At 44.4% G+C, this 24,677-nt stretch overlaps 1 protein-coding gene across 2 annotated transcripts in view; it reads right to left on the bottom strand.

Annotated features, from left to right (window-relative positions):
* LOC138659266 (interleukin-31 receptor subunit alpha-like) overlaps nt 1-24,677 on the bottom strand; it is a 79,856-nt gene that overhangs the window by 36,665 nt on the left and 18,514 nt on the right. For both annotated transcript variants that reach the window (XM_069745892.1, XM_069745891.1), the window contains exons 2-4: nt 5,350-5,427; nt 3,596-3,741; nt 1,214-1,382 (exon numbers count right to left, since the gene is read on the bottom strand). In XM_069745892.1, coding sequence (XP_069601993.1) covers nt 1,214-1,382; nt 3,596-3,741; nt 5,350-5,427 — 393 coding nt within the window. The remainder of the gene's footprint in view (nt 1-1,213; nt 1,383-3,595; nt 3,742-5,349; nt 5,428-24,677) is intronic.

Here is a 24,677-nt window from a genome sequence, read left to right as displayed (position 1 = left end):
AGATGGATGGTGATGGTGTGAGGTGCAGGCAATAACGAGGACACAAGGTTGCAGTCTCTTTACCTCTTTACTGAAGACTTCAGGATCCTCAATCCAGAGCACAGTTAACAGGGCTATCTGAGACCGGCCGGTCCGATGGGCACATCCAGAATTCCCTTTGCAGGTGGAAATCGTTGCCTACAACTAGCGCCTGTGTGTTGTAGTGCTACCCTGCTGAGCATTCGGAATAGTTCTCACAACTTCTGTTCTCGTTCGTTCGTTCTTTCTAATTCGTTCCAGATCTTTCTAGTTCAACGTCCCCCAGGTATGTTATGGCTAGGACGCACCCGTATGACGGGAAGGCCTGGAGTTCTTCCGGGACCCTAGAGACGCCCCTCTCCCACAGTTGCCCCCTATGTCTTCACAGGTGTTTAGGTGAGACAGCCAACCTATAATTAACTGTCCTGCGGAGTTTGAAGTAAAGCGTAGAGTCAGTTACTCCCTCGGTGTTCCGGCCACCGGCTACGCGCCTCAGTAAGATGTTGCCTCAGTCTCACGGCACGACTCCTACTGGCTCTCCATTGTGCTTGATCTCGTTTCTCACTGTTCCACAATATCCTTCGCTTCGTGTCTCTTTCTTAGGATACCGCCGCGGGGAGTGCAGGCGCGGTTCCGTAACGTTCTGCTCTGTTTGCTAGGCACCTGCCAGGTTCCCACGCCTGACAGGGACCCCCCTGTGTCTTCTCCCTGCAACACCCCCTGCCTGAATCCAACCCAGTCAGCTTCTGACTAACTTCCTATCCAACCCCTAGTTTTACCAGTGTGAGGAGTGGCCCAATAAATAAAGCCCTTTGCTCCCCCTAGTGGCCGGAGTGTGAGGTGTAATGTGTGCTGGTGATACCTGGTCAGGAGAACTCCTTAGTGCCATCAGACGTACCATCACTCCCCTTAGTGGCAGAGTGACGTTACTGCAACGACCAGATCTCTGGGGCGCTGCAGAAGCACACAGATTACATTCACACACGAGGAAATATTCACACTTTTACCATCACACATATACACATCGTTACTATAACTCATTTCATATATTGCTACCATCCAACGTCTTAGGCTTCAAAACACATAACACTTGGCATGCTGGTGACAGGTATTGCTCCATCTTATATTACAGTCACAATCTACCGAGCCAAAACCAGAGACCAAACTGCTATCATGTGCCCCTGTAACAACTTACCTTTCTCCGGTGTCCTCCCCGAGAGTGCAGCGCTCCACTCGCTCCATAACAGCTGACCACTGTTCCCAGTGCAGCGTACAGCGGCCACATACTCCGTGTAAGGAAGGAGTCCGCTGAGATTGTAGCTCATTTCCTTCTCTTTCCCCATGTACAGGTCAGGGGTGTAGTCCTGAGACAAGAAACAGACGTTATATTGACTTCAACATATAAAGTTATTCAAAGGAGTGAAATATGTCATATATAAAAGGGTGGGATGTATGTACACAGTGACTGCATCAGCAGAATAGCGAGTGCAGCTCTGGGGTATAATACAGGATGTAACTCAGGATCAGTAATGTAATGTATGTACACAGTGACTGCACCGGCAGAACAGTGAGTGCAGCTCTGGGGTATAATACAGGATGTAACTCAGGATCAGTAATGTAATGTATGTACACAGTGACTGCACCAGCAGAATAGTGAGTGCAGCTCTGGAGTATAATACAGGATGTAACTCAGGATCAGTAATGTAATGTATGTACACAGTGACTGCACCAGCAGAATAGTGAGTGCAGCTCTGGGGTATAATACAGGATGTAACTCAGGATCAGTACAGGATAAGTAATGTAATGTACAGTGGGTACGGAAAGTATTCAGACCCTTTTAAATTTTTCAGTCTTTTTTTCATTGCAGCCATTTGGTAAATTCAAAAAAGTTCATTTTTTTCTCATTAATGTACACTATGCACCCCATCTTGACTGGAAAAAACAGAAATGTAGAAATTTTTGCAAATTTATTAAAAAAGAAAAACTGAAATCTCACATGGTCATAAGTCTTCAGCCCCTTTGCTCAGTATTGGGTAGAAGCACCTTTTGAGCTAGTGCAGCCATGAGTCTTCTTGGGAATGATGCAACAAGTTTTTCCCCCCTGGATTTGGGGATCCTCGACCATTCTTCCTTGCAGATCCTCTCCAGTCCCGTCAGGTTGGATGGTGAACGTTGGTGGACGCCATTTTCAGGTCTCTCCTGAGATGCTCAATTGGGTTTAGGTCAGGGCTCTGGCTGGGCCGGTCAGGAATGGTCACAGAGTTGTTCTGAAGCCGCTCCTTTGTTATTTTAGCTGTGTGCTTAGGGTCATTGACTTGTTCGAAGGTGAACCTTCGGCCAAGTCTGAGGTCCAGAGCACTCTGGAAGAGGTTTTCATCCAGGATATCTCTGTACTTGGCCGCATTCATGTTTCCTTCAATGACAACCAGTCCTGTCCCTGCAGCTGAAAAACACCCCCATAGCAGGATGCGGTCTCCACCATGCTTCACTGTTGGGATTGTATTGGGCAGGTGATGAGCAGTGCCTGGTTTTCTCCACATATACCGCTTAGAATTATAACCAAAAAGGTCTATTTTCGTCTCATCAGACCAGAGAATCTTATTTCTCATAGTCTGGGAGTCCTTCATGTGTTTTTTAGCAAACTCTATGCGGCTTTCATATGTCTTGCACTGAGGAGGGGTTTCCATTGGGCCACTCTGCCATAAAGGCCCGACTAGTGGAGGGCTGCAATGATAGTTGACTTTGTGGAACTTTCTCCCATCTCCCTACTGCATCTCTGGAGCTCAGCCACACTGATCTTGGGGTTCTTCTTTACCTCTCTCACTAAGGCCCTTCTCCCACAATTGCTCAGTTTAGTTGGACGGCCAGGTCCAGGAAGACTTCTGGTGGTCCCAAACTTCTTTCATTTAAAGATTATGGAGGCCACTGTGCTCTTAGGAACCTTGAGTACTGCAGAATTTCTGCTGTAACCTTGGCCGGATCTGCACCTTGCCACAATTCTGTCTCTGAGCTCCTTGGCCAGTTCCTTTGACCTCATGATTCTCCTTTGGTCTGACATGCACTGTGAGCTGTGAGGTCTTACATAGACAGGTATGCGCCTTTCCAAATCAAGTCCTATCAGTTTAATTACACACAGCTGGCCTCAAATGAAGGAGTAGGACAATCTCAAGGAGGATCACAAGGAAATGGATAGCATGTGACTTACATATGAGTGTCTGAGCAAAGGGTCTGAATAATTATGATCTTGTGATATTTCAGTTTTTCTTTTTCAATAGATATGCAAAAATTTCTACATTAATGTTTTTTTTTTCAGTCGAGATGGAGTGCAGAGTGTACATTAATGAGAAAAAATGAACCTTTTTGAATTTTCCAAATGGCTGCAATGAAACAAAGAGTGAAAAATTTAAAGGGGTCTGAATACTTTTTGTACCCACTGTATGTACACAGTGACTATACCAGCAGAATAGTCAGTGCAGCTCTGGGGTATAATGCAGGATGTACATGGGTTTTAGAGTTGACTGTATATAATCTATTCTTCCTTTTGTACAGAATATTTATTAGTTTTTGTGATACTGACCCACTGATCGTCTTGTAGCTGTTTGTACCGTAGGGTGCAGTTCAGATCTAGCTCGTCAGGTGCCAGGGTTGGTCTTTTCCATGATATTATTAAGAACGATGCTGGATTTGGTTTAAATGACAGGATCTCAGATGGATCCATTTTCGCTACAAAAAAAGTACAAGAAAAACTAAATTGACATCTACAGAATTTGAGTAATTGAACCTAAGCAACAGCACATGTGAAAAAGACTTGGGTAAACTAATATATCACAGACTGCACATGAGTCAACAATATGATGCAGCAGCAAAAAAGGCAAACACAGTTCTAGAATGTATGAAGAGAAGCATAGAGTCTAGATCTGGTGAAGTAATTCTCCCCCACTACTCCTCCTCGGTCAGGCCTCATCTGGATACTATATATCTGGATACTATGGGCAGCACGGTGGCGCAGTGGTTAGCACAGCAGCCTTGCAGCGCTGGAGTCCTGGGTTCAAACCCCACCAAGGACAACATCTGCAAAGAGTTTGTATGTTCTCTCCGTGTTTGCGTGGGTTTCCTCCGGGTACTCCGGTTTCCTCCCACATTCCAAAGACATACTGATAGGGAGTTTAGAATGTGAGCCCCAACGGGGACAGTGATGATAATGTGTGCAACTTGTAAAGCGCTGCGGAATATGTTAGCGCTATATAAAAATAAAGATTATTATTATTATTATACTGTGTCCAGTTCTGGGCACCACATTTAAAAAAAGACATTGAAAAACTGGAGCAAGTTCAGTGAAGAGCTATGAAGATGGTGAGCGGACTGCAAAGTATGTCCGCCCTACGAGGAATGGTTAAATGATCTAGGAATGTTTAGCGTGCAAAAAAAAGAAGGCTGAGAGGAGACTTAACAGCTGTCTACAAATATCTGAAGGGCTGTCACAGTGTAGAGGGATCATCATTATTCTCATTTGTACATCGAAACAAGAGACGCAATGGAAGGAAACTGAATGGGAGAGATACAGATTAGATATTAGAAAACACTTTTTGACAGTGAGAGTGATCAATGAGTGGAACAGGCGGCCACGAGAAGAGGTTGTGAGTTCTCCTTCAATGGAAGTCTTCAAACAGAGGATGGACAGACATCTGTCTGAGATGGTTTAGTGGCTCCTGCAGGGAGTTGGACACGAGGACCCCGGAGGTCTCTTCCAACTCTAACATTCTAGGATTCTATATTATGAAATTATTAGATTACTATGATAACTATGATAACTGCGGTTTTCCAAGGTTAATAAAAAATAAACTGCAAAAGCTAAAATAAAAAAATAAATCAATACCCTGCAGTAAGTGAATAAATAAATAGTAGTAACACATAGTGCTTAGTTGACACTATCTTGATCAAAAATCCGTAAAAGTAATCCCATCGCGACAAGGTGTACCCAATGAGGATGTCCCCAACTCTAGTAGCTCACCTCGCTCTGTGCCAGCTGGCCTCAACATAGATGGAGGCAGGACCTGGACCTGTCTTGTCCCTGTCCATGGGAATCTATGTAGACAAGGTTCCGCTACACATTGTATGCATACTAACAGGCGTGCTTGACCAGTTTTTTTGTTTCAATGTAGTTTCTTGGACTTGGTACAGTTGTTTTTTTTTTCCTACATCGGTTCAAGTTGAGTAACCATTAATTCAGATTTTCTTCCTCGTGTGATCTCCTCAATCTCCCCTTTCCTCCATCCTGTGATCATACAATGAAAGGTGCAGACATTGCTAATCATGTTATTATATGTGTACCTGTTATTTGTGCTGTCGCCAATAGTAAGAGCCACGGCCAGCAACAGATCATCATCCTCACCATCCAGCTGGACACTACTGGAGAAACAAGAAAGGCATTATTACTACACCATAAAGGGGGTTATTGTTATGAACTGGTGGTTCAGAAACACAATGGACCTGGTGGTTAAGAGCACACAAAGTGACCTGTTAGTTACTAATAACATAGGACGAGCTCTGAGACGTGGGAACTCTGCTGACCGCAATCCCTAATCCTATCACACCACACTAGAGGTAGCCGTGGAGCGCTCCTGACCAGACCTAGGCGCCTCGGGCACAGCCTGAGAAACTAGCTAGCCCTGAAGATAGAAAAATAAGCCTACCTTGCCTCAGAGAAATTCCCCAAAGGAAAAGGCAGCCCCCCACATATAATGACTGTGAGTAAAGATGAAAATACAAACACAGAGATGAAATAGATTTTAGCAAAGTGAGGCCCGACTTACTGAATAGACCAAGGATAGTAAAGATAGCTTTGCGGTCAGCACAAAAACCTACAAACAACCACGCAGAGGGCGCAAAAAGACCCTCCGCACCGACTAACGGTACGGAGGTGCTCCCTCTGCGTCCCAGAGCTTCCAGCAAGCAAGAAAAACCAATATAGCAAGCTGGACAGAAAAAATAGCAAACAAAAGTAACACAAGCAGAACTTAGCTTATGCAGGGCAGACAGGCCACAAGATGATCCAGGAGAGAGCAAGACCAATACTGGAACATTGACTGGAGGCAAGGAACAAAGAACTAGGTGGAGTTAAATAGAGCAGCACCTAACGACTTAACCTCGTCACCTGAGGAAGGAAACTCAGAAGCCGCAGGCCCACTCACATCCACCAGAGGAAGCTCATAGACAGAACCAGCCGAAGTATCACTCATGACCACAGGAGGGAGCTCGACCACAGAATTCACAACAGTACCCCCCCCTTGAGGAGGGGTCACCGAACCCTCACCAGAGCCCCCAGGCCAACCAGGATGAGCCAAATGAAAGGCACGAACCAGATCGGCAGCATGAACATCAGAGGCAAAGACCCAGGAATTATCTTGCTGACCATAACCCTTCCACTTAACCAGGTACTGGAGTTTCCGTCTCGAAATACGAGAATCCAAAATCTTCTCCACTATATACTCCAACTCCCCCTCAACCAAAACCAGGGCAGGAGGATCAACGGATGGAACCACAGGTGCCACGTATCTCCGCAACAATGACCTATGGAATACATTATGGATGGCAAAAGAAGCTGGAAGGGTCAAACGAAAAGACACAGGATTAAGAACCTCAGAAATCCTATACGGACCAATGAAACAAGGTTTAAACTTAGGAGAGGAAACTTTCATAGGAATATAACGAGACGACAACCAAACCAAATCCCCAACACGAAGTCGGGGACCCACACAGCGCCTGCGGTTAACGAAACGTTGAGCCTTCTCCTGGGACAATGTCAAATTGTCCACTACATGAGTCCAAATCTGCTGCAACCTATCCACCACAGTATCCACACCAGGACAGTCCGAAGACTCAACCTGCCCTGAAGAGAAACGAGGATGGAAACCAGAATTGCAGAAAAACGGCGAAACCAAAGTAGCCGAGCTGGCCCGATTATTAAGGGCGAACTCAGCCAAAGGAAAAAAGGACACCCAATCATCCTGATCAGCAGAAACAAAACATCTCAGATATATTTCCAAGGTCTGATTGGTTCGTTCAGTTTGGCCATTTGTCTAAGGATGGAAAGCCGAGGAAAAAGACAAATCAATGCCCATCCTAGCACAAAAGGCTCGCCAAAACCTCGAAAAAAAATGGGAACCTCTGTCAGAAACGATGTTCTCCGGAATGCCAAGTAAACGAACCACATGCTGGAAAAACAATGGCACCAAATCAGAGGAGGAAGGCAATTTAGACAAGGGTACCAAATGGACCGTCTTAGAGAAGCGATCACAAACCACCCAAATGACCGACATCTTTTGAGAGACGGGGAGATCCAAAATAAAATCCATAGAGATATGTGTCCAGGGCCTCTTCGGGACTGGCAAGGGCAAAAGCAACCCACTGGCACGAGAACAGCAGGGCTTAGCCCGAGCACAAATCCCACAGGACTGCACAAACGAACGCACATCCCGCGACAGAGACGGCCACCAAAAGGATCTAGCCACCAAATCTCTGGTACCAAAGATTCCAGGATGACCAGCCAACACCGAACAATGAACCTCAGAGATAACTCTACTCGTCCATTTATCAGGGACAAACAGTTTCTCCGCTGGGCAACGGTCAGGTCTATTAGCCTGAAATTTTTGCCGCACCCGCCGCAAATCAGAGGAGATGGCAGACAAAATTACCCCCTCTTTGAGAATACCCGCCGGCTCAGGCAAACCCGGAGAGTCGGGCACAAAACTCCTAGACAGGGCATCCGCCTTCACATTCTTAGAGCCCGGAAGGTACGAAACCACAAAGTCAAAACGGGAGAAAAACAGCGACCAAAGAGCCTGTCTAGGATTCAACCGTTTGGCAGACTCGAGATAAGTCAAGTTCTTGTGATCAGTCAAGACCACCACGCGATGCCTAGCTCCTTCAAGCCAATGACGCCACTCCTCGAATGCCCACTTCATGGCCAACAACTCTCGATTGCCAACATCATAATTACGCTCAGCAGGCGAAAACTTCCTGGAAAAGAAGGCACATGGTTTCATCAACGAGCCATCAGAACTTCTTTGTGACAAAACAGCCCCTGCTCCAATCTCAGAAGCATCAACCTCGACCTGGAACGGGAGCGAAACATCTGGCTGGCACAACACAGGGGCAGAAGAAAAACGACGCTTCAACTCCTGAAAAGCTTCTACAGCAGCAGAAGACCAATTGACCACATCAGCACCCTTCTTGGTCAAATCAGTCAACGGTTTAGCAATACTAGAAAAATTATTGATGAAGCGACGATAAAAATTAGCAAAGCCCAGGAACTTTTGCAGACTCTTCAGAGATGTCGGCTGAGTCCAATCATAAATGGCCTGAACTTTAACAGGGTCCATCTCGATAGCAGAAGGGGAAAAAACGAAACCCAAAAATGAAACCTTCTGAACACCAAAGAGACACTTTGACCCCTTCACAAACAAAGAATTTGCACGCAGGACCTGGAACACCATTCTAACCTGCTTCACGTGAGACTCCCAATCATCCGAGAAGACCAAAATATCATCCAAGTATACAATCAGGAATTTATCCAGGTACTCTCGGAAGATGTCATGCATAAAGGACTGAAATACTGATGGAGCATTGGAAAGCCCGAATGGCATAACCAGGTACTCAAAATGGCCCTCGGGCGTATTAAATGCTGTTTTCCATTCATCGCCCTGTTTAATACGCACAAGATTATACGCACCACGAAGATCTATCTTGGTGAACCAACTAGCCCCCTTAATCCGAGCAAACAAATCAGACAGCAGCGGCAAGGGGTACTGAAATTTGACTGTGATTTTATTTAGAAGGCGGTAATCAATACAAGGTCTCAACGAACCATCCTTCTTGGCCACAAAAAAGAACCCTGCTCCCAATGGCGACGACGACGGGCGAATATGACCCTTCTCCAAGGATTCCTTTACGTAACTCCGCATAGCGGCGTGCTCAGGCACAGACAAATTAAACAGTCGACCCTTAGGAAACTTACTACCAGGAATCAAATCGATAGCACAGTCGCAATCCCTATGCGGAGGTAGGGCACTGGACTTGGGCTCATCAAATACATCCCGGTAATCCGACAAGAACTCTGGGACCTCAGAAGGGGTGGATGATGAAATAGACAGAACTGGAACATCACCATGTACCCCCTGACAACCCCAGCTGGACACAGACATAGATTTCCAATCCAATACTGGGTTATGGACTTGTAGCCATGGCAACCCCAACACGACCACATCATGCAGATTATGCAACACCAAAAAGCGAATATCCTCCTGATGCGCAGGAGCCATGCACATGGTCAGTTGGGTCCAGTACTGAGGCTTATTCTTGGCCAAAGGCGTAGCATCAATTCCTCTCAATGGAATAGGATACTGCAAGGGCTCCAAGAAAAACCCACAGCGCCTAGCAAAGTCCAAGTCCATCAAATTCAGGGCAGCGCCTGAATCCACAAATGCCATGACAGAATAGGATGACAAAGAGCAGATCAAAGTAACGGACAAAAGAAATTTCGACTGTACCGTACCAATGGTGGCAGACCTAGCGAACCGCTTAGTGCGCTTAGGACAATCGGAAATAGCATGAGTGGAATCACCACAATAAAAACACAGCCCATTCCGACGTCTGTGTTCTTGCCGTTCAGCTCTGGTCAAAGTCCTATCACATTGCATAGGCTCAGGTTTATGCTCAGATAATACCGCCAAATGGTGCACATTTTTACGCTCACGTAAGCGTCGATCAATCTGAATGGCCAAAGACATAGACTCATTCAGACCAGCAGGCATAGGAAATCCCACCATGACATCCTTAAGGGCTTCAGAGAGACCCTTTCTGAAAATTGCTGCCAGCACACATTCATTCCATTGAGTGAGCACAGACCACTTCCTAAACTTCTGACAATATATCTCTACCTCATCCTGACCCTGACACAGAGCCAGCAAATTTTTCTCTACCTGATCCACTGAATTAGGTTCATAATACAGCAATCCGAGCGCCAGAAAAAACGCATCAATATCGCATAATGCAGGATCTCCTGGCGCAAGGGAAATGCCCAGTCTTGAGGGTCGCCACGTAATAAAGAAATAATGATCTTAACTTGTTGAACTGGGTCACCAGAGGAGCGGGGTTTCAAAGCCAGAAACAGTTTACAATTATTTTTGAAATTCGGAAACTTAGCTCTATCTCCAGAAAATAAGTCAGGAATAGGAATTCTAGGTTCTAACATAGATTTCTGAACCACAATGTCTTGGTTATTTTGTACTCTTGCAGCGAGATGATCCACACAAGAAAACAGACCTTTAATGTCCATCACTACACCTGTGTCCTGAACCACCCAAATGTGTAGGGGAAAAGAAAGACAAAACACAGTGCAGAGAAAAAAAAATGGTCTCAGAACTTCTCTTTTCCCTCTATTGAGAAGCATTAGTACTTTGGGCCTCCAGTACTGTTATGAACTGGTGGTTCAGAAACACAATGGACCTGGTGGTTAAGAGCACACAAAGTGACCTGTTAGTTACTAATAACATAGGACGAGCTCTGAGACGTGGGAACTCTGCTGACCGCAATCCCTAATCCTATCACACCACACTAGAGGTAGCCGTGGAGCGCTCCTGACCAGACCTAGGCGCCTCGGGCACAGCCTGAGAAACTAGCTAGCCCTGAAGATAGAAAAATAAGCCTACCTTGCCTCAGAGAAATTCCCCAAAGGAAAAGGCAACCCCCCACATATAATGACTGTGAGTAAAGATGAAAATACAAACACAGAGATGAAATAGATTTTAGCAAAGTGAGGCCCGACTTACTGAATAGACCGAGGATAGTAAAGATAGCTTTGCGGTCAGCACAAAAACCTACAAACAACCACGCAGAGGGCGCAAAAAGACCATCCGCACAGACTAACGGTACGGAGGTGCTCCCTCTGCGTCCCAGAGCTTCCAGTAAGCAAGAAAAACCAATATAGCAAGCTGGACAGAAAAAATAGCAAACAAAAGTAACACAAGCAGAACTTAGCTTATGCAGGGCAGACAGGCCACAAGATGATCCAGGAGAGAGCAAGACCAATACTGGAACATTGACTGGAGGCAAGGAACAAAGAACTAGGTGGAGTTAAATAGGTGCTGCTCTAACGACTTAACCTCGTCACCTGAGGAAGGAAACTCAGAAGCCGCAGGCCCACTCACATCCACCAGAGGAAGCTCATAGACAGAACCAGCCGAAGTACCACTCATGACCACAGGAGGGAGCTCGACCACAGAATTCACAACAGGTTATACACTGGTGGCTGATCGCATGGTTTTAGCAGAAATGGGTGTTCTGATGGGGATACATTGCTTTATCTGCATGGGGGTCTGGTGAGACAGTGGGACAGCTCTATAGCTGTGGGTCAGCATTAAGAGCATAGCAGGAGATACACAGCACCATGGGATGTACTAGAGCAATCCCAGAGGGTGGGCAATATCCATAACTGACCATGCAGGCCACATGGCAACAGCGACCTGAAGCACCTCATGCCATGATCTGATGCTGGCAAAGGCCAGAGTAGCAATCTTGAAGGACCTGACGAAAGTATGAACAGAGGTGGCAACCTTGCAGACTTGTGAAATGGAAGCTTGACTGTCACAGGTGTGTCAGGTGTGTCAGACAGTCATCCTGGATCTGGGTGTAGAAGGTCTTTGCGATTAGCTCAATCACCTTCTTGATTTTTGCAATGGAGCGATATCCTTCTCCCTCTATGATCCAATGGTTATCTCCACCTTCTGCTGCAAATCACACACCTGTGCTGAAGGTTTAAATACATTCAATTGGTGCAGCATGGTGCTGGTGTTAGCTCATACTTGCCTCTGTCTTGTTGGATGCTCTAGCTGTCAGTTAGTGTTGTGACACCTTGGTTGTCTTCTTAAGCTAAGTGTTTTCCCACATCCATCTTACCTCTCTGTCTTTAGTTTTAGTGGGGACTGACTAGTGTTTACCCCACCCTCTCTCTATGTGGGGCCTATTGTCAAGGTAAAAATATGTCTTTATACTCTTTTGTACTTTATGTATTCTTATGCTGTGAAACAATAAGTTTTTCCCCTTCGCTTGCTAATGCATATGTAATTGTATTTAAGTTGGCTGCCAGTATTCACCTTTGCCCCACTTTCACTCGGCTGAAGGAACAAGTTACACATTCCAGAAGCCAAGTATCATTTCTCTGGAAATCGAAACTTAACAAGATGTGGACAAAGGAAGATTCATCAGATGACGTCAGAGCCAACCAGAAGGACTGAATACTAGATACATTGCTTAACCCCCGCCTATCCCCGCCCTCTGCACACCTTCCCCCAATAGATCATGTAATGTTGTGTATCAGGAAATAAAGTTCAGTTGTTGCTGTGACGTTGCTGTGACGTTATGAGTTTGAACCAGCATTGTGTCTGACTCATTCGTATCCGGTACCAACATGTTCTTAATCTGATTTGGAATGACTGGTGGATGAAGGGTATTGTCGTGACGACCCCGACAATTTGGCGCAACCAACGTGGGGCTTGGCCCGAGACCCCCTGGACCCATGCCTGGATGTCCGTGGACGACACCCGTAGTGGCTGACCTCGAGGACTGATCACCCTCCAAACACGGTAAGTGGAGATTGCATACTATGTATGTGTCACACTTGCTAGTGTTTCAGCCATTATTGGTTAGTCTGTGGTCTCCTTGGGTCTGGGGAGTGACCGGTCGAGTGGTGAGACCGAGCGCGATCCCGTGCCACGCTTCGAACCAGCAACTGAGAGACGTCGCACTCTGCGCGTCCTCGTGTACACACCTCCTCCACCGGTCATTGTACTCCATTCAACCACCCTACCCGTGACTATTGTGTAGTAGTGATAGAGTGAAAGATTGAGGAAGTTTGTGGATTGGGGGCGGCTTTGAGAAAGGGACAGGAGACGCAGTGATATTGTACCAACTAGGTAATTAAGACGTCCCGAGAGGGGACCACCTGTTTTTCTGTGGAGGGCTCTCACTAGGAGACCGCCTCCCGACTGGTTAGAATATCGTGACAGGGTAGACTGTTAATCACGGGTGTTCAGGGGTTGGGGACAGGATATCGTGCGCGAGGCTCTTTATTCATAACACGTCGAACGCGAGGCTCCGTGTTGTTTTTTGATGGGAAACCTGTGTTGTTACCGCTGTCAGCGATCCTGGGCTGCAGCAGGGCGTAGTATTCTGTGAGTCATGTTGTGTCTCTTGAAGCAGAAGAAGTCCGTGCCCCACCAGTTAAGTGAGGATGCTGTGGAAGTCAAGACAATAGTAGAGTCACGGGAAGGGAAGAAGGCAATCAAGAATGTCAAGAGGGTGTACAAACATGTAGGATTGCCCTCGACAGGGAGATTGCAGCCGTCTACATGGCACCATCTCATAGAGAACAAAAAGGTTGATGGAGAGGAAAGATGAAAGGATGCAGAGCCCGTGTTTGGTTATAAAATATCTCAATTATTAGTTTTTCTAAGGTGTTTTGGTATATGAGTTGTGTGAAGGTTTTGTAGAAATGAATTAAGTCTGAGAATTGCTGTATTCCGCTACTCTGTGTGGTTTTCCGAGACACCCGATGGGAGGGGGGAGTCAAATAGCTGCGTTGTTGTTTTTCTTCTTTTGTGTTGAGGAATGCTGTAAATTCTTATTTCTGTGTTCGTAGCTGATGGGAGGGGTGAACCCCTGCGGGAATTGTTTGTGACTTCTCCTTTTTGTGCTGCGGGCCAGAGAAAGGGGGGGCCATTCAGCTGCGCTGAAGAATATGGTGGAGCTGTGTATATTCTGTCCTTGGTTCAGTACGCGCTGAGTCCAGAAGAACTTAACCTATTCTGTATCAGCAGCTGCGCTGTTGGCCCCCACCGCTCTCTAGCCCCTGCAGCTTCAAGGACACAGCACGCAGCTCGCTTCCTTATCAGTGGCCCAAGAAACAGATTTCAGCTCCAGCCCCCCTCCCTTACACAAATCCAGTGTCATATTCCAATATCCATTTTAACCCTGTGTCTGGAAATCTCCCTCGCCATGTTAATTCTCAGACCAAGACAAGACAGATGGATTTGTAAACATTGCGGTCAGACAAACCCAGACTGGAGAAATACTTGTATAAACTGTGCTGCAACCCAACCTAAGTGAATTACGCTGAATCCTGTCCAGATAAGATCACATGTAGTGACATAAGAAGCTGACACAGGATTGTGGGTAGTGGGGACATTAACTTTTGGGAGTAGGCTGACAGTAATCCTTTTGGGAAGGAGCTGTAGACCAGCATGTCATGTCACCCCCAACCGGTCATCTAGTGACCCCCACCACCAGAGAACCAACCACATCAGGTGGTGTAAGACAGATACAGGAGTATTATCCCTGGAAGCCCCCTGACTAGCTAGCTACGCTAAAATAATTGGCTGACCCTGAGAACAAACCTTTCCCATTTTACAGACAAAGATAATATGATGGATGTATAAGTGTACCTGAGCAGACCTAGAAAGCTGATGGAGCACGTATGGACAATGGTCGCTGGAAAAAGGACCAACTTGTGTGTCTCCCTAAGCGGATGTACCCTGCTATTGCCACGTGGGCGCATGGGCCCACACATCGAGGTATCTGTCAGATCTGCAATCCCGGTCAACTTCAACGTGTACCCCCGAAGCACCTTGCTAAGCCCGCCTATCCTTTCCAAAGGCTCCAGGTGGACCTCATCACGTTGCCGAAGTCTGGAAGGTATGAATATTGTCTGGTGGTTGTCGATATGTTCTCCAGTTGGCCAGAAGTATTCCCCATTACCAACGTGACTGCAAAGACCACAGCAAAGAAACTGGTGATGGAAGTTATATGCAGATATGGTGTTCCAGAAGTTGCTGAAAGTGACCAAGGCCCGGACTTTTCTTCTCATGTGTATCAGGAGGTTCTGACAATGCTTGGATCCACTGTAGCCCTCCATACTCCGTACCATCCACAATCTAGTGGGAAAGTTAAGAGGCTGAACGGCACGCTGAAGGGACAATTGACTAAAATGATGCAGGAGACTACGGCTCCATGGCCAGGGCTCTTACACATTTGTACTACCCCTATTGCAAAACATAGCCTGTCCCTATAGGAGATATTGTTTGGTGCTAGGTTCTCAGTTGTAAATTTTCAGTCTCAGTAGTTGTCAGAGGAAACTGACCATGCTGTTCAATATGTTATTCAGTTTAGTAAAAAAAAAAATGTTGCTAACACCCATGTTTTAGTTTCTTCTTCCCTTTCCAGATTCAGCAGAAACCGATATTTGTCACAACTTGAAGTCTGGTGGTCTTATGGTCGTGAAAAGCTATGTCAGTAAACTTGAAGGAAAGAGCACCTGAATCCACGCTTCACACTGTAAAAGAGACCGGACCAGCGCCTAGTCGCAGCAGTGATTAAAGAAAAATGTTGTTGTTGTTTTTGGTCCTGGGGCTGGGGGCCATCCTCGCCCCTACCTTTTCGGCCCCTATTGTAAATAAGAATTCCGGTGCCACTATTCTCTGGGTAAACCTAACGGCCCCGGTAAATATCTGGTGATTTGATTTCTGCGATGTAGTCAAGTGCCCCGAGACTCAGCGGGTGGTAGAGGGAATCATTCAGTATTATATATGTGTTACCAGAGATAACAATTGTGCTGGGAAGATATTTTCATAATGTGTTTAATAGTGGATACTATGGGAATTTAGGCCATATACAGCTCCAGGATATTAGCTTCAGACCAACCAAGGCCCCCGTTACCAGTACAGCTAAAACAGGCCCAGGTGAACGTTTGCAAAATATAGTTAACGAAGTAATCCCCATTCCAGGTCTTAGTTGGCAAGAAGTCTTCTCCATAGAAACACAAACAGCCCCAAGGACAAATTTATGGTTAGAATGGGTATGATACAATGTAAGAGTCCAGAGTATCTCTGTAGGATGTATTGCTTGTGCTGCAGCAAATACACATATGCATTGTTTTTTCCTGATGACAATACCACTACCTGTGTTATGAATCTGTTGAAGGGTCTAAAGTCCACTGATTGCTCAGATTATGTTCCACTAATACATGAAGCACCTAAAGGTCCCAGGAGGGATAACTGTGTTAGCTGATAATTATACCTGCTATAATTCCCACGACACTACAGGTACACCAGTAGGGCTCTTTGAGACAGGTTTCTGCAAAGGGAACAGTTCCCTAGATACTGATTTGCTAGCTAATCATACACAGTACATGTACGATATTTATTGGTTATGTGGAGATGGTAAGCTCCGTCCTAGGTTGCCTAATGCCTGGACAGGTCAATGCACCCTTGTTAAACTAGCTATGCAGTTCAAGATTTTACCTTGGGATCCAGAGACACCTGATGAATATACCAGAAAGAGGAGAAGTCTCGATCAGCTCCACATGAGTTATGAAGAAGATCCATTGGTATATGTCGATGGCATTGGAGTGCCAAGGGGGGTGCCTGACCAATTTAAAGCCCAGAACCAGATCTATGCTGGCTTTGCTTCTATAATCCCACAGGTGCAGATTAATAAAAATGTTGATTGGATCAATTACATATATTACAGTGAACAAAGGTTTGTCAATTTTACCTGTGATGCTTTCCAGGGTATAGTTGAGGAGTTAGGCCCTAACACTAGAATGACCCTCCAAAACCGACTAGCCTTTGATATGATCTTAGCTGAGAAAGGAGGAGTCTGTGGGATGGTGGGAGAGGAGTGTTGTACCTATATCCCTCAGAACTCTGGGGTAAATGGAAAGACCATGATAGCCCTTAAAAAGTTAAATGGGTTAGCAGCAGAATTAAAATCTAATGCTGGAGTAGACACATCTTTCTTTTCCGGTTGGTTGGGTGGGCTCAAAGGATTCCTCCAACAAGCTTGTCTAGTACTGATTGCCCTTCTTGTAGTTGGATCAATAATCCTCTGTTGTGTCATTCCCCTGTATAAAAAGGTTATCACTGAGGCAACTCCGACTGGCACCTTCCTCAACCAAGAAGTAGACCCAATAGAGTACGATGGCACTGATCCAGGGGAGATCCCTAAGCATGTCCCCCTCAAGAAGATAGACAATACCTTTTACTCTCAGATGATGCAAAGAGATTTAGTTTAGGGACAGCGGGAGAACTCAATGTGAAGCTAGTGAAGGGTTCAGCTGCCTGGAGGCCTCTCACAAGGGGAGAGCTTCTGAGGTGTCTGGATGAAGAAATCCACCTCCCCTTTCCCCATCACGTGGACAGTCTCAAAGGATCTTTCTTTTTAGGGAAAAACTTAGTGTTTAGGGGAGATTGTCAAGGTAAAAATATATGTCTTTATACTCTTTTGTACTTTATGTATTCTTATGCTGTGAAACAATAAGTTTTTCCCCTTCGCTTGCTAATGCATATGTAATTGTATTTAAGATGGCTGCCAGTATTCACCTTTGCCCCACTTTCACTCGGCTGAAGGAACAAGTTACACATTCCAGAAGCCAAGTATCATTTCTCTGGAAATCGAAACTTAACAAGATGTGGACAAAGGAAGATTCATCAGATGACGTCAGAGCCAACCAGAAGGACTGAATACTAGATACATTGCTTAACCCCCGCCTATCCCCGCCCTCTGCACACCTTCCCCCAATAGATCATGTAATGTGTATCAGGAAATAAAGTTCAGTTGTTGCTGTGACGTTACACACGAGCATGCAATGAGTTTGAACCAGCATTGTGTCTGACTCATTCTTATCCGGTACCAACATGTTCTTAATCTGATTTGGAATGACTGGTGGATGAAGGGTATTGTCGTGACGACTCCGACACTATCGCTAGGGTCAGGCAGGGGATTAGGTTCCTACTCGGCGATAAGTACAGAACCTATATAGGGACGTTTAGGTCAGGCAGGGTGATTTTAGATCTGCCTAGGGGTCTCCGCTTCCCTAGTGTTTGGGCTACCCCTTACCTACTACCGCTGTTGTGCACTTACTTATCCTTCACCCAGCATGACATTAACCACTTGATAGGCCCCGACCACCCTTGTGGAAAGAGTGGGTGCCCAAAATGGCTGAGCTTTTCTTTTTTGTAAATTCTTTATTTAGTAATAAACATATAAGCAGTTACAAATATATTATTGTATTGTAAGAGAAAACCATAAGAATAAAGAAGAAAATTGGGGGAGGGGAAAGGGGTCAGGTGGACACAGGGCAGGGGAGAGTGGAGGGTAGGGCGGGGAGAGGGGGAATAGGGGGAAAAAACTAGGGGGGGGGGAGATTGAACCATTAGAACAAGAAATGGTACTCAACATTGAATCTTAGCCAAAAACAAATATAGTTTGTGATAATACATCCAGTCATAACTCTTAACCACAGGGGCATACATTAAGCAGCAAAATTATATTAAGCATATCCGCTCGCTCTTAGCTCTTTCCAGGGAGCCCAAATTTTTACAAACAGGTCATGGTTGTTCATTTCCCAACTGGATAATTCTTCCAGTCTAGAGATTTGGTCCACTTTGGAAAACCACTCAGACAGGGAGGGGAAGCATCTTTCCAATGTAAAGTGATTAAGTGCTTTGCAGCACTTAATAGTAACGGCAAAAGTCTGTTTCTTGGGTTTGAAATTAATAGAAGGACAGGAAAGCTGGACCTCAGCAGCCTGAAGGTTGCTTTTAATCAAGTTAAGTTTCTTAAGAGTCTTACCTATCTCTTCCCAAAACGCTTTTAGTTTAGGGCATTCCCAGAATATATGGGTGTGAAGGCCCAAAGGGTCATGGCAACGCCAACAGGAGCTGTCATCCAACAGACCCAAATGAAATAATTTGGCTGGAGTTAGGTGCCATCTGGTCAAAATTGTATATGAATTTTCTTGGAGTAAAATGCATCGGGAAAATCCCCTTGCAAAAGCTAAAATTTTTGACGTTTGTGTCTCTGTAAAAACAGCACCCATCTCCAGCTCCCAGGAGTGAATAAATGTAGGTTTAGTCTGATTGTTGGCGGAGCTGAGTTGTGCGTAGATACGAGAGATGCTCTTCATTTCGGGATGAGGGATTTTAGCCATTATGTCGAGCCATGACCAAGTGGAACCATGGGGAAACTTTTTTTTTAAGTTAAGAAGCGTACGTCTATAGTGTTGGATTTGTAGAAAGTTTTTGGGATGCGCCAAGGAATTAGGGGGCCAAGTTCCTCTATATAAGATTCTGCCATTATAGAAGTTTTTCAAAGGTTCTTTAGGAAGGGAGGACCACAGTCCATAAGGGTCTCTATATTTTGGGTCTAGTAAGTATGGTATGGAGCAAATCGGAGCAAACATAGAGGGGAAGGAGTCCGATGGAAGATCCTTGTTTAAGGAGCGTCTAACTTTGAGTGTTGTTAGGGATACATCGTCCAATCTGAGCTCACTGGGGGGTTTGGCCAGCGACCAGAGGTAAGGTATTCCCTTCAGTCCTAGCAAAACTAAATCTATACTGTCATTGTTATTTCCCTCAAAGCTAGCTATTATTTTAACCCCTTAGTGACAGAGCCAAATTTTTGAAATCTGACCAGTGTCACTTTATGTGGTAATAACTCTGCAACACTTCAACAAATCCCAGTGATTTTGAGATTGTTTTTTCGTGACGCATTATACTTTATGATAATGGTAAATTTAGGTCAATATGTTTTGTGTTTACTTATAAAAAATATCAAAAAATTGAGAAAAATGTTAAAAAATTAGCAATTTTCAAAATTTGAATGATTATCCCTTTAATCCAGATGGTCATACCACAGCAAAACATTAATAAATAACATTTCCCACATGTCTGCTTTACATCAGCACCATTTGTAAAATGTTATTTTATTTTGTTAGCATTTTAGGAGGTTTAAAAATGTAGCAGCAATTTTTCATTTTTTCAAGGAAATTTTCAAAATTTATTTTTTTAGGGACTTATCCATGTTTGAAGTGACTTTAGGGGTCTCATATATTGGGAAACCCCCAAAAGTTATACCATTTTAAAAACAGCACCCCTAGACATATTGAAAACTGCTGTCAGGTAGTTTATTAACCCTTCAGGTGCTTTACAGGAATTAACGCAAAGTGGTATGACAGAAATGAAAATGTATATTTTTACCACCTAAATGTCTCTAACTTCTGAACAGATTACTACAGCCGTCAGACTCTAAGGCCGCTATTTGGACGTGAATTGCCATGGCAGACATCAGGACCACAAAATCATTATCTGAGGGCACCAGTTTGGATAAAGAAGAAGCCCCCACACTCTGTTAACCATTTATAATGATGTAGTCACTATTGACAGCAGCATCTAAGGGGTTAAACAGGTTTGGAAGGTGCAAAAACTGATCGTGGCTGATACAGCAAGTTGTCAGCTATAGTGTACAGCCGACAGCTGCTGGATTGTCACCTGTATGGAGATGCTATACTCTTATATGTCAGGTCAGTTAAAAGACGTATTGGTGGTCATTAAGGGGTTAAGCCATCTACATATGTGAACTGCCTGGAAATAAAGGGCAGGGTTCGGCAATCTCAAACCACCAGTAAGAGTTGAGCGAGAGAGAAATTGATATGTGATTCTGGCTGGTTTCTGTTTCCATATAAATTTGGAAATTAACGATTTTAAATTTCTAAAATAGGATTGTGGGATGTTAATCGGGACCATGCTTAGTGTATATAAAATAACTGGCATGTTGTACGTCTTGAAGATGTTAATACGTCCCATCCAAGACAATGTAGGTAAATTATACGATTTTAACAGGCCCTGCACTTTTTTAAATAGAGCAGAGTAATTTGCTTGAAAAAGGTGCCTGGGGTTCTTTGTAATCTCAATACCAAGATATTTTATGGAATTTGTGGCCCATGAGAAGGGACAAAGTGAGTATAACTCAGTCAGACCTGTGTGGGGGAGAGAAATATTCAAAGAAACAGATTTTGTAGTATTAATTTTAAAGTTGGATAAATGCCCAAATTGTAGTAATATGTCTAAAATTATTGGGAAGGCCTGGGAAGGGTTAGTGATCAAAAAACGCAAATCATCAGCAAAGGCCAAAGTTTTTAGTTCTATTGAGCCAATTTTTAAACCTCCAACCGCTGTATCTTGTCTTATTTTTTGAACTAAAGTTTCTATAACCAGAATAAATAGGGACGGGGACAATGGGCATCCCTGTCTCGTACCGTTGTGAATACTAAAGCTATTTGACAGGGTGCCATTTACTCTTACCTTAGCTGTAGGTTGCGAATAAAGAGAGAAGATCGCATCTATAAATTGCAATGGAAAGCCAAACTTCAGCAAGGCTTGTTCCATAAAGCACCAGCTCACCCTGTCAAATGCTTTCTCCGCATCTGTTGAGAGGAGGACCAAAGGGATCCCTCTGTTCTTAGCAAAAGTTATAGACTGAATAATTTTGGTTGAATTGTCTTTACCCTCCCTCCCCCTGACGAATCCCACCTGGTCCGAGTGAATTAGCTTGGGTAAGAAAGAACTCAGCCTAATTGCTAAAATTTTGGCCCAGAGCTTAATATCTGAGTTAAGGAGGGAAATGGGTCTGTAGAAAGAACATGCAGCAGGGTCCTTGCCTTCTTTAGGGATAACGGAGATAAAAGCTTCTAATGATTGTCTCGGCAATGGTTGGCCTTCTAAGAGTGAATTAAACAGAGAAACTAAATGAGGTAGGAGTTGTTTACTAAATTTTTTATAATAAATAATAGGTAAGCCATCAGGGCCGGGGGCCTTCCCGTTGGGAATCAATGTTAGCGTATCTAGTATCTCCTTAGGAGAAATAGGCGCTAATAAAGACTGATGTCCTTCTATCGAGATTTTAGGGAGTTTAAGAGGTGTGAGGAAATCTTTAATTTTGGAGAGAATTTCAGATGGGTCCCCAGCTTGTGGCGAAGCAGGTAAATTATAGAGGTCTTCATAAAAAGAGCGAAACTCTTCTGCAATATCGGAGGTCTTATGTTTAAATGACTGATCAGCTGATAGGATACGATTTATAAACCTCCGGTCATTGCGTTTTTTAAGTAATGAAGTCATTAATTTACTGCCTCTATTACCATGTAAATAGAATTTTTGTTGACACCTCATGTAGATTTTAGCAGACTGTATATTTAGCAAGTTTTTTAGCTCATCTCGCAGTTGTAATAGTTCGTTCTGCATTATTTTACTTTTGGATTTTTTATAGATCCTCTCAAGTGTATTTATTTGTTGTAGAATTGAAACTATTTGTTTTGATCTTTCCTTTTTAACAAATGAGCCCAAAGCTATGAGTTCGCCTCTAATAACCGCTCTGTGCGTTTCCCAAATAATAGCGGTTGGGGGCCCTGAATTAGTATTTTCCTGGAAGAAATAATTAAGAGTATTAGCTAATTTGGCTGTATACGTGTCTGAATCTAGCAATGTTTCGTTTAGGGACCAGGTTAATGTCCGTCTGGGCAGGGAAGTGATGGTCATTTCTAGGGAAATAGGCGCATGATCAGACAAAGTAATATTGTCAATTGTAGCTGATTTAATGAGTTGAAGGCAGTTCGATGGGGCTAATAGATAGTCAATTCTATGGTAAGTGTTGTGGGGGGAAGAGTAAAAAGTATAGTCTCTAACAGAGGGATGTAGAGTCCTCCATGTGTCAATTAAATTTAACGATTGTAGAGAAAGATGCAGTTTTTTAAGGGCTTTTTGAGCTAAGTGGGATTTCCCAGACGATGTGTCTAAAAACGGATTAAAGGGTAGGTTAAAGTCTCCTCCAACCACTACCATTCCCTCTGAGAACAATTTCAGGGTTTGCAATGTCCTACATAACCAGCCCACCTGATCTCGATTAGGCGCATAAAGGTTGCAAAAAGTTACTTTTGTGTTAGCAATAAGGCCTTTGAGGATAATAAATCTACCTTCCGGATCTGATAGGGAATCTTTTAACGTAAAGGGTACATTTTTACCTATGATTGACTTCTCCCGTGCTTCCCCCATACTCTGGAACTCTCTACCCCAACACATCAGACTCGCGCCTACCATAGAAACCTTCAAAAAGAACCTGAAGACTCATCTCTTCCGACAAGCCTACAGCCTGCAGTGATCCTCAACCTACTGAACAGCCGCACAGCCAGCTCTTCCCTCTCCTAGTGTATCCTCACCCACCCCCTGCAGACTGTGAGCCCTCGCGGGCAGGGTCCTCCCTCCTTATGTACTCGTGTGCCTTGTTATCTGCTCATGTTTAATGTATTTGTCTATATTTGCCCCGTATTCACATGTAAAGCGCCATGGAATAAATGGCGCTATAAAAATGTATAATAATAATAATAATAATAATAATAATGATTATGCTGACGCCTCTAGAGGCAGATGTTCCTGTGCTGTGGAACCAATGAGGGAAATAAGATCTAGTCATATCCGGGGTTCTGTTGTGTTTAAAATACGTTTCCTGTAGGAAGGCAATATTTGTCTTTTTGGAGTGTAGAAATCTCAAGATTTGATTTCTTTTATTTGGGGATCGTATGCCTTTAACATTATATGAGGCCACAATTATGTTGGCCGGGGGATTACCATTAGCCATGACTGGGTATTTGAGGCAGTTCAGAACATTCTAAAAAAATACTGTAATTGTACCAATTCCAAGGGAACAAGAAAACATGTAGCAACTGGGGAAAAGGAGGGGGAACATCAATATACAAATGAGTTGCCCATCTGCAGCAGAGGCGGGGGCTAGGGAGTCCTCCCATAGCAGACAGGGTAGGTGCCATCTCATGCACGAGCGGCGATCTGTCAAAAATAGGAAATAATTAAACAACATCTTAAGACATTATATAACTGTTACTGAATATAATCATAACGGTCAAAGACAAATGCATTTTGCATAAGGAACAAAGCAGTATTGAAGAGAGTAAAAGGTTCATGGGGGGGGCGGCTTCTTTTTATTTCCCGCTTTCATCTGCTTAGGGGAGGCCCCTCTCTTGACTGGAGTCCAGTCCCCATGTTCCCCTGAAATAGCTCTCAAAGGTGGGGGCGAGTATGGATCCATATCCATTGGAAGCCAGGAGGGGATCTCTACAGGAGTAAGATCCAGGGCCTCCCAAACACCCAAATGTATTGGTAGATACCAGTTCTACAGACCATATAAGAGATCACAGCACAGTTATAGATAATGACTTACTGCTGATGTTCTTTCTGATGGAATCGTTCATTTTTCTCGTCTTTTCCATCTGGCCCAGACCGACAAGACAACTTCTCCACCCAGGACTCGTCTGCAGAAATTATGATGACACATCAGACTTCTCACATTTCCAGCCCCGTCCCCATCTATCCCCAACCTGCACAAACTCCTCATCCTGCTGATACCCCAATACTGAGCCGCTGCTGCCATATGTGTCCTACAGCACCTGCTGTATGGTACAATAATGGTGCCGCCCCACATAGTAATGCCACCACTGTGCCCCTTACAAAGTAATAATGACTCTTTTGTGCTCTCTAGATAATAAAATTCACCTCTAGAAAACATTAATACCCTGTGCTAGTGCCCTCCATATTTTGTCCCTAAAAAGTAAAAATACCACACATGAAATTTTGATGGTCTCAGTACTGTGAGTGCCCATACAACAATAATGTTTAAGTGCCCACTTAGCATTTAATAATGTCCCCTGGAGTAGCCTCCATGACACAGTATGGTGGGCCCACAGCTTTCCTATACACAGTACA

The sequence above is a fragment of the Ranitomeya imitator genome, chromosome 1, assembly GCF_032444005.1.
Source record: "Ranitomeya imitator isolate aRanImi1 chromosome 1, aRanImi1.pri, whole genome shotgun sequence".
NCBI lineage: Eukaryota > Metazoa > Chordata > Amphibia > Anura > Dendrobatidae > Ranitomeya > Ranitomeya imitator.
Note: the sequence above shows the minus strand (reverse complement) of the source record. Positions and strands in the feature narration are given on the sequence as shown.